Source organism: Herpailurus yagouaroundi, unplaced genomic scaffold (genome assembly GCF_014898765.1).
Source record: "Herpailurus yagouaroundi ecotype Mexico unplaced genomic scaffold, PumYag 196, whole genome shotgun sequence".
In the NCBI taxonomy this organism is placed as follows: domain Eukaryota; kingdom Metazoa; phylum Chordata; class Mammalia; order Carnivora; family Felidae; genus Herpailurus; species Herpailurus yagouaroundi.
Genome location: NW_024412427.1, coordinates 12114553 through 12125570, shown reverse-complemented (window position 1 = coordinate 12125570; position 11018 = coordinate 12114553). Strand labels below are relative to the sequence as shown.

Here is an 11018-nt window from a genome sequence, read left to right as displayed (position 1 = left end):
AAAAATGTACCAGGCACTGTGTTTTTTATGCAACAATCTTGTAAGCTATCATGAGCCACTTGCTGAGGCTCAGAAAGGTGAAATGACTTGTCTGAGGTTGTATAGATGGTAAATGTGGAGCCATGATGTATATCCAGGCTCTGGTATGTGGGCTCTTCGATTTAACACCATTTTAGAGTAAATATAATATATAGGTGTTGAAAATTATCCAATTATCCCAAACTTGGAGTAAAGCAAAAGAATAAATTCATGGAACTTCAATTTTCTTTTCCAGTTCACGATATGTGTTGGAAACCCTTTCTTATTACCACAAGTAGACCTACTTTTTACATGTTGCACATTATTTTCTACAGTTTATTTCACTAATTCTCCATGTAGGACACTCAAGCCAATTTTTATTTTTGTTCTTATAAATAATTCTGATATAAACTTCCTTCCTATGCATCTTTTTGTGCACATAAGCAAGTATTTCTTTGGGATGGGGACCCACAAATGGAATTTCCAACTCTAATGCATGAAATAGGGCAACTCATTGTTTTCCTGACTATAAGAGAGGTTGAACATCTATTTTTTTTTACACAACTTTTTTTTTTAAAGTTCATTTTTGAGAGAGAGAGAGACACCATGAGTGGGGGAAGGGCAGAGAGAAAGAGAGGGAGAGAGAGAATCCTAAGCAGGCTCTGTACTGTCAGAACAGAGCCTAATGTGGGGCTCGAGCTCTGGAAACCATGCGATCATGACCTAAGCAAAAACCAAGATTTCGATACTTAACCCACAGAGCCACCCAGGTGTCCCTGAACATCAATTTTAATGTTTATTAGCCATTCACATTTTCTTTTCTGTGTATTGTCTATTCATCCTCTTTGTTCATTTTTCTTTATTTTTAAGTAATCTCTATGCCCAACGTGGGGCTCAAACTCATAACCCTGACATCAAGAGTTGCATGCTCTACTGACTGAGACATCTAGGCATCCTAACCATTTTTCTATTGAATTATCTTTTTCTTCTTAATGTTTTATAGTTCTTTATTCTGAATATTGATTCGTTGTTGAAAATGTTGCAAATATTTTATCCCAGTCTTTTGCTTGTAAAAGAAACCAAACTCTACTTATGGTGTCTTTGTACATGGAGGAGTTTGGAATTTTTAATATTTTAATTTTAATTCCTGTTTTTGATTCTTTGGGAGGCAGCTCAAAGAATTGGGTCTGAAGTCAAAGTTTTGAGGATCCAACCCCATCTCTGCTTTATGTTAACAGTAACCCGTGGGCAAGTTGGTCGGTGGAAAAGCCCTTTCTGCATATATAGAAAAGGGAAAATAATACCTCTCTCCCTCATTGTGAGGATTGACTGGATGAGTGTATAAAAGTAGCACCTGAAGATGATGAAGTAATACAACGGTTATTATAGCTAACGGTTATTAATATTGTGATGACATTTTAGACATTTATAACAGAGTAGGCCAAAAGAGGGTAAGTGACTTACCCCATGACTTGTTCAGGGCGACAAGGCCTTAACCTGGAGAACTCAGGTGTGGCGCTGTCCCCTCCCCCCTAAGCTCCACCCCCTAGGCCTTTGCCTCCACCTCCCGGCCTGGGTCGCCGCCCAGGCCACAGCCGGAAGCCCAGTGCCAGACGAGTGGGCCTTGCGCGTGACGGGCGCGCGTGACACGGGGGAGGCGGGCTTGAGAAGCTGGATGCGCCGGGATAGGGCGGTAGGTTCGCGCGGAAGGGGCGGGGCTTAGCTGGAGCGGGTCTTGGGGCCGGGCTTCCGTGTGCGTTGGTCGGGCTGGCGCGCGGCGGGGGCGTGCCCGGGGGGCGGGGCGGAGCCAACCAGGGGGGCGGGGCGGCGCGCGGCCTAACGGCAGCGTTGGCGGCAGCGGCAGCGGCGGAGCTGGAGCTGGCGAGCTTTGCTGCTCCAGGTCTCGCGGCGGTGCCTCCGAGGGACCCGGGCCGCGGGTGGAGGCGGGAGGCGCACGGCGGAGGCGTGCGGCGATGGTGGGCGTCCCTGGAGCGGCCGCCTTCCAGCGTAAGCAGGGCGGGAAGGCGGGAGGCTGAGGGGGGCGTGTGAGGGGCCTGCTGCTCCACAGGCGCCAGCTCCCGAGAGGCCCCCGGCGCCAGGCCAGATTGGGGAAACTGAGGCCCGAAGCAGGGCGGCGGATCCAAGGTCACGCGGCGGGCCGGGCCTTCCCGGGTTCTCGAGGCCGCCCGGGCGCTTCCTGCGCGGCCCGGAGGGCTCGGAGCTCGCGGTGCGAATGAAGCTGTGGGGACCGCGGCCTCGGAGCCCAGGCCGGGCCGGCGTCCATCGGACTTCCTCGCGGACAAGGATTGTTTTGTCCTCCCGGTGCTGAGGCCACTGAGTGTTGTTTCTGGGGGAGTATTCCACACGCCCAATTTCGAGGGGTGTGCGGCGGATGGTGGGGGAGGCGAGGATGGCCTCTTTGAGGGGGCCTGTTGAGTGCAGGCTCGGGGATCAGACTGCCTGGGTTCACATCCTGGCTCCCCGGCTCAGGGGATATGACCTTGGGTCTTTCCTAACCTCAGTTCCATTCTGCAAAATGGGGGTGTAGAGAGCATTTCCACATCCCCACCCCCCATCCCCTCCGCCACGGTTCTTGGGTTTGTGAGGCCAGTAGAATGCTTGGCACAGACTGGGACATACACAAGCGTGAAAGCTGTTATTACTGTAATCGCTGATAAATTTCATCCAGGGTGAACCTCACTCGGAAAAGCCCGAAATTGGGCTCTAGTTGTGTATTTGTTTTACGATTTTTGTCTTAGGTTAGTCCTGCTTTATGATCCAGTTGTTTTTCTTACCTCCATTTCTCCATTCCAGCATTTATCTAGTGTTCCTCCTAGAATTTTGAGATCCTGGTGTCTCTTAATAACAACAATAAAATTTTAATTGTTTCTCGTTACAATAGCAGTGATAGTCAACATTTTTTCAGCAGCAGGCATTTTGCATTCTATTCATTCAGTGTTTCTTAAATCATCTATTAAGTAAAAAGTACCATTCTCAGCCATGGGAATATAACAACAAACTAGATGGACCAAACTCAGTCTTTAAGTTTAGTTTGGGGAAGGGGAAGACAGGTAAATGAGGAAAGCAATAAATCCATTTTGCATGTTTTCTCTTCATTTAATCCTGGTGACAGTGTAAATAAGAGTTAAGAATTTCAATATGACCATTTTGCAGAGGATGAAACTGAGGAACAGAAGGAACCCTGTGATCTAGCCCCAGAGCCCACGTCCTTCACAAAAAAGGGAGACTTTACACAGCCTCTCTTCTTTGACACTCATTAGATACTGGATTGAAGAAATGCAAAGTAGATGCATCCAGCAATGCCTCTTCATAGTCAAGCCCAAAATCGCTGCTTTTTGTAGTTTGCTCTGTTCTTCTTGGAGCTTATAACAAAAGAGAGGCAGAGCTGACCCTTTAGGTCTAAGATGCACCATCTCTGTGAAATGAAAGGAGTTTTAATCTGAACTTAAATGTTTTATGTCCAAATCTCTTTCATGCAATTTTTAGTTTAAAATATGTCCCCAAAGTACAATTTTAGTTCTATTATGTAACAAAGTTTTATATGTTTGTTTATTTTAGTGTTCCTAAGACAATTCTATATTACATTCTTAGCATACTTAATACAGTTTTTCTTTTAATCTGGAAGCATATAGTAAACTGAATTAAAATATTGGGAGGATTTTTTCTGTGAGGTTCCCATGATACAGTTAGATTCAGCATTGACCATCTGCTAAGCTCCAGGCCCTGTGCTGGTGTAGGGTTTACAAAGATGAATAAAAGCAGACTCTTGCCTCTAGGAGCTTACCTATAGGCTTGATTGGCTAATGTTTTTAATGGAAGTGCCGGGCAGAGAATGTAGGAGCTCTGAGTCCTTGGAGGGGGGCGGGGGAATAGTCTAGAGCATTGGCCTAAAATGTTTTTCCATGTTCTTTGTATTAGTAGATAGGGTTGAGTATGCACATACATGTGGATGTTTTAAGTTACAATTACATTGCTAATTAACTGTAGTCTATGTTAGGTACATTTTATAACATGCAAAAATAGACCTTTTTTGCAAAAGGATGATCTAAAATGTGAGTAGAAGTTCCAATTATTGTGTTTTCACATGTTGGTGAATAATAATTGGGCATCTTAGGGGTGGGGACCTTTGGTCTTGTGGTGGGACCTTCTTCTTAACCTCTGAGGTTGGTTGAAATTCAGTTCTGGAGTTGTGCTGAGGTTGAAATCTTGGGGTCCAAAATCCTATTAGCTTTGAGACTTTGGGCACATTATTTAACCTTTTTGTGCACTTTATTTTCCTCATCTGTAAAACTGAGTTGATGAGAGCCCCTGCCACATTTACAGTTTTGTGATGATCAGTAATATGTATGGGGTATGCATATGATAATATATGGGAGTACTCATACTGTGCTTGACATAGTGTTCTGTATGCAGTTTGTGCCTGAGGGTATAAAGAAGACTTAGGATCTCACAGGCTAGTAGGGGCCCTGCACCTGTATGTGGATAATGATAGTGCTCAAAGCAAAGTCTTTTGGGAATACAGGGTTGGCATAACTAATGGTTCTTTGAGGGTCCAAGTAAGTTTCAGATAAGGAGTTAACATTTGGACCAGCCTAAGAAAAAGAGGGGCTTTTTTCCAGGAGGAGGAGGGGTGGACCTCTTGTGTGCTTGGTGAGTTGTTCTCCAGATCTGGACCTGCAGGGAACCTGATTGAAGCTTTTGTGTACCTTGTTGATAGGATAACAGTGAGTTCTGGCTGGACTTGTTCTGGCAGGGGCCAGATGGCAAGGAAGCCCATTCCAGAACTTTCCACAATACCGCAGCTCTTTTCTCTCTGGTGACACTTGACCTCATTCTGCCTTCTTAGTTATCTAAGAATATAAACTCCTAAATGTAAGCTCCTGCATTTTTGTGATCTTATTTTGCCTAACAAGGTAAGTGGAAAGTCCCTAAGGCTGGAGAAAGGTCTGTAAATTATTGGACTTTCAAAGAATTGTGAAATTACAAGTAGAATGGTAAATGACCACACTTGCTAGTGAACAAACTTGATTACAAATATGGTAGACAGGCCCTGTGCCTTATCTAATTCAAAAGGGGTGAGAATTGTCGTGTTCAGTAACCCTTTCCTTATCTGGCATTTGTCCATCCATTAGCATGAAAGAAGAGATGGGAAAGTTTACCTGAAAGACTTGCTGGAGGTTAAATTAGGTACCTTCCATTTGCTCTTCTAGGTCCTACTTTCCATCTGTTGCCTTTTCTCTGCCCTGGAAGGCTGACTTATGCGAACTACATCAAGAGTTTCCTTCTCATCTAAGGTTAGGGAATTTTAATTTCCTTTCTCCCTTCCTATGGGTGTTGCCTCTGGCTGGCTGTTCCTTGATTGAAGATTGCTATTCCTCGAAAGGAAGGTTCTTTCTGCGACTCACTCCTTTGGATTTGCAAAGTTTTAATTTCCTTTGTTCCTCAGGCTTAGAAGTGCTCTCACTAGTCTCAGGATACTACAGCTATTCCTTGTGATTATTACCTATTTGGTCCTGTTATTAAACCCTCCTTACTCTGGAATGTGTTATCTTTCTTGCTGGGACCATGACTATGATTAAAACTTGTATACCTAGTTAATAGCATAACACCTCAGACTTTCACTTAGAGCTCACTCATATTCTGCACATTCTTCAAACAAAGATACCTGTCTGAGCCCAGCTCATAAGCAGATTTTACAGTTTATTTATGTGTTTAAGTAATCTCTATACCCAACTTGGGGCTCAGACTCAGGACCCGAGGATCAAGCATTTGCATGCTTTTCCAGTTGAGCCAGCCAGATGCCCCTTTACAAGCAGATTTAAAAAGCCACAAATCAGATGGAGAGATGGGAGGCTATCCCAGGTAAGCATACTGACAATGAGAGACAGGGTCTCATCCTCTCCTGTGGTCCTTAAGTACTTATGCCACACTGATGCATTTAGTCCTTTTCGCCTAAACTATTGGATAAGAAAAAAAAAAAAAAAGAATACAATTAAAGGCACCATAATGTGTGACCACACAATCAAGACCTGTTAAATTTCAGTTAGTAGCCTATTTAAAAAGGCAGAGATAGGGGGCCTGGGTGGATCAGTCAGTTAAGTGTCCAACTTCAGCTCAGGTCATGGTCTCACAGTTCATGGGTTTGAGCCCTGCATCGGGCTCTGTGCTGATGGCTCAGAGACACTTCAGATTCTGTGTCTCCCTCTCTCTCTGCCCTTCCCCAGCTTGTACTCTGTCTCTCCAAAAAGTAAACAAAAAACCAAAAAGAGGCAGAGATGTGCATGATTGCATATCATCATACATTGTGGATCCATAATGGAAAAGCAAAATTTGGAGGCAGACTTTGGGTTTGAGGTCCAGTTCTGGGAAGTTTTTTAACTTCTGAGACTCCATTTGTTTAATCTATAAATGAGGATAATTCTTGCCTAAGAATAATAATAATAATCCCTAATAGTCCATGTTTATTTTGGGCCAGATGTCATAAACTTTTTGCCTTTTAATCCTCTACTCTTTTAGGTAGGTATATGTCCTCATTTTACAAATCAAGAAATTGACTCATTATAGAACTAATAAGTGACCAAGCCCAGATTAAAATCTAGATCTTTCTGACTGCAGAGCCTAAGTTGTTGACATTAAAGTAACTATTATTTAAAAATGTGTTAACTGGGGCACCTCACTGACTCAGTCCATGCAGTTTGCAACTGTTGATCTTGGGACTGTGAGTTCAGGTCCCATACTGGTGTAGAGATTACTTAAAAAAAAAAAAAAATCTTAAAAAAAAAAAGTGGGCATCTGGGTGGCTCACTTGGTTAAGCATCTGACTTTAGCTCAGGTCATGATTTCATGGTTTGTGAGTTTGAGCCCCGTGTTGAGCTCTGTGCTGACAGTGTAGAGCCTGCTTGGGATTCAGACTCTCCCTCTCTCTCTCTGCCCCTCCCCTGCTCTCTCTCTCTCTCTCTCTCAAAATAAATAAATAAACTTAAAAAAAAATGTGTTGGGGTGTCTGGGTGCTCAGTCAGTTAAGCATCCAACTTCGGTTCAGGTCATGATCACACGACCTGCGAGTTTGAGCCCCACATCGGGGCTCCATGCTGACAGCTCAGAGTCTGCTTCAAATTCTGTGTCTTCCTCTCTCTCTCTGCCCCTCCCCTGCTCACGCTCCGTCACTCAAAAATAAGTAAACATTAAAAAAAATGTTTTAAAAATGTGTTGGCCTTCAGAGTATCTGTCTAGCTCAGTTGATAAAGCATGTGACTTTTGAGTTGTGAGTTCCAGCCTCACTTTGGATATAGAGAGTACCTTAAAAAAAATGTGTTGACCATCAATGAATGGGAAAATCAAATCCCTGTTCCTACACTCGGTCGCTGTGAAGTTCCTACATTTGAAAAGTCATTTAAGGGATACCTGGGGGGTTTTGTTGGTTAAGTGTCCAACTCTTGGTTTTGGCTGAGGTCATGATCTCACAGTCTTGAGATCAAGCCCTGAGTCCATCAGGCTGAGAATATAGCATTTATAAGGGAAGGGAAGCAGTACTTACAGATATCTAAATATTACTGCACTACAGAACTTTTTCTGGTTGTTTCTCCCCTTTTTGAGGGTGATGTTCAGAACCTTTGTTGCCTCATGTCTCACCTCTATCCCATGGCAGAGTCAAAGTGAGCTGAAGGCTTTTAGAGTAATAATATTGCTACAAAACTTTACTTAGTTACTTGCTATCTGGATGTTAATTTAGAGTTGATATTTCAGTGAGTCCTTGTGTGGAATTTCAGTGAGTCCTAGTGTTAGAATTGGGTATAGGTTTTCCTATTAGGAACAAAGTTATCCTTTGATTTCAGTTGTTTTGAGAGGGTTATTGACTTTGGTTAATTGGAGAGTTGGGACTTCTTCACTTGATTTCTGTCTTCATCTTTGACTGTTGAATGCATTTGTGCTGGTTTGGAACCTGTTGGCTTTCCTACATACAAATAGATTCTTTTTTTTTTTTTTTTAATTTAAAAAAAATTTTTTTTTTCAACGTTTATTTATTTTTGGGACAGAGAGAGACAGAGCATGAACAGGGGAGGGGCAGAGAGAGAGGGAGACACAGAATGGGAAACAGGCTCCAGGCTCTGAGCCATCAGCCCAGAGCCTGACGCTGGGCTCGAACTCACGGACCGCGAGATCGTGACCTGGCTGAAGTCGGACGCTTAACCGACTGCGCCACCCAGGCGCCCCTACATGCAAATAGATTCTAAAAGTAAGCAAAGATCGGCTTTAAGCTTGTTCTTGAGCCTGTCGTGGGACATGCAAATCTAGACTTTATGATTAGTTATTTGAATTTAAAAATGCTTTTAGGCAGAAAAGATCATTTAAAAGATAGTGTCCAATGAACGAATGCAGCACTAGGAACAAGATGGGTTAATATACTAATAAGTTCCAGGCTAAGGAAAGGAAAAAAAAGGAGGAAAGAGGTGTAAAAAAAAGATTTCTCACCTGCCAGTTTTATCCTCTTTCCTTAGTGTTAGAGTACTGTTTTGAGCCTCATATTATAGAAAGCAGTCACTGAATTGTAAAGATTTACTTCAATTCCTGAAAGCTTGAAGGCTAATGAGGGACAATCTCTCCCTGGTTATTTTTTCTACTCTGGTAAGATTACCAAGAAGAGGGGCCTCACTGTCGCTATACTAACTGGCCCCATGTGCAATATGAGCCAGTATATGTACATGTGACAGATCCTGTCTCTGGGTTTTATTATGGCTGGTTAAGTAGCTTTTTGCCTTTGTCTCTGGTTTCTGTCTCTGGCCCCTTGAAGGCCTTGAGGCTATCTGAAATTATAGGGACTGGGGTACCATAAATTAAACTTGTGAAATGAGTCCATTGCAGATATATTGACTGAATGAATCTGACTTTTTTTTTTAAGTTTATTTATTTATTTTTGAGAGACAGAGCGAGCGTGTGCGCATGCAAGCGAGGGAGGGTCAGAGAGAGAGAGAGAGACACAGAATCCGAAGCAGGCTCTAGGCTCTGAGCTGTCAGCACAGAGCCTGATGCGGGGCTTGAACCCACGAACCGTGAGATCATGACCTGATATGAAGTCTGACGCTTAACTGAGCCACCCAGGTGCCCCTGAATCTGACTTTTTTTTTTCTTTAACGTTTATTTATTTTTGAGAGACAGAGACAGAGCATGAGTGGGGGAGTGTCAGAGAGAGAGAGGGAGACACAGACTCTGAAGCAGACTCCAGGCTCTGAGATGTCAGCACAGAGCCTGACGCAGGGCTTGAAACCATGAACCTTGAGATAATGACCTGAGTGGAAATCAGGCACATAACCAACTGAGCTATTCAGGCGCCCCTGAATCTGACTTTTAAGTCTTCTTTTAAAAAGGGTTCTTTGCTAAATTTTCTGCTGGGTGCTTTTCACTTAAGTCATCTCATGTAATTCTTGGAACAACCTTGGGAGGGAGTCAATATCTCTGTTTCACAGATAAGGAAATAAGACTCAGAGAACTTAAATAAATTGCCCAAGGTCACACAGTTAATCAGTAGCAGATGCACTGTTCAAACTTAGTTCAATCCTGGTGTTGAGTTTACTCATTTTACGTTGAGATCTGAGTCCAAAATCCACTGTTTTTTACTATCACATGGCTTCTGCTTTTTGCCAACTAGACTAGAGGTTTTTAAACATGTGTTCCTTGGACCTCAGTGTTCCCTGAAAATGATTTCCCATCATCTATCTTCAGCAACTTTCTTTGCCTACCATCTTCTCTTATTTAAAAATGCCCTAGGAATTGGAATATGATTTAAAGACTACTACTGTACTAGGTCTTGGTCTTGTTCAGAGGTATCCTGATTGAAAGAAAAAAAAAAAAGCAACAGAAACTCTCAGCATCCTTTACCAATTCATCCCATATGTTTCCTGGTCTTAGCAGTGAAACAGATGATGGCAGTGAACATCAAAAGCCCAAGAAATGTCCATAGTAATTTTGCATGGCCCTGTGAGGAGCTGTCAAATGTGGATCATCCAATATAGTTCATGGATTTATGCAGTGAACCTTTTCTTTGGAACGTGTCCCCTTAAGATTTGACTCTGTCCTTCTATTTTGTATTGCCATAATTAAATGCAGAAATCAAAGTAAAATTTAGAATAACCCAGAGCTAGGTATCCTTCTGTCTGAATTTATAGCCTTGGAGTCGGCTAGACCTTTCAATTAAATTAGCTGATGGCGACAAATATGTAATCTGACCTCTCCAGCAGCTCAAGTGAAATGTTAATACCAGGCATAGCACAGCTCCCTTGACACACTACTTTGACCTTTTCCTCTCTTACAAATGTTTCTCTTATTCCTTTGTTAACTTAGCCATCTCCTTGCAGAGGTCATGCCTGCTTTTAATTTTTCGAAGCCACGTGAGAACAGACATTCACCAGCAGAAATTTATTCATTTTTACCTTAAATTCCTAGAGATACACTAATTATACAGTTTCCTCTAATTCCCATGTATTTTTTAGCTAGTTTACAGTCTCCTTATGACTACCTGTTCTCTGCCTCCCCTCTCTATAAAATCTAAAATACCAGTGACATTTTTCTCTACCAAAAATATGACTAGGTTTTTTGGTCCTTAATTTTGAGAAAGTGATTATGTCTTTGATTTTTGTTTCTTTCTAGAGAAGTAGAGCCAACCTTGCAGGGAGAAGGCAGGCATAAAGTAAGCCCTCTTTGTGGCTGAGATTAAAGGTAGAGATGGTTTAGGAGAGGGAAGTTCTGAGTGGTGAGGGAACAGGAAGGGAAGAGGTGATGTTTTAGTTCCTCAGGCATTCATTCTCTAGCCTCCTAGAACTGCTTAGAGTTCAGTAGCTCCAGATTTTGTAAGCTTCACCTCAGTTTTCTCTTGGTGGGTTGGTCTGGCTAAGTGATTGTTGTTGTTGTCTTGTCTTGTCTTGTCTTGTCTTGTCTTTTATTTTATTTTATTTTATTTTATTTTATTTTATTTTATTTTATTT

The 11018-nt window shown here is 42.6% G+C and overlaps 1 protein-coding gene across 4 annotated transcripts in view; it reads left to right on the top strand.

Moving 5' to 3' along the window:
- The first annotated feature begins 1849 nt into the window (after window positions 1-1849).
- CBFA2T2 (CBFA2/RUNX1 partner transcriptional co-repressor 2) overlaps window positions 1850-11018 on the top strand; it is a 139546-nt gene continuing 130377 nt past the window's right edge. For 2 of the 4 annotated variants that reach the window (XM_040447319.1, XM_040447316.1), the window contains exon 1: window positions 1850-2025. In XM_040447319.1, coding sequence (XP_040303253.1) covers window positions 1992-2025 — 34 coding nt within the window. In that variant the 5' untranslated portion in view covers window positions 1850-1991. Of the gene's footprint in view, window positions 2026-5249; window positions 5334-11018 lie in introns of all 4 variants that reach the window. The other 2 variants (XM_040447318.1, XM_040447315.1) reach the window with 2 other exon arrangements.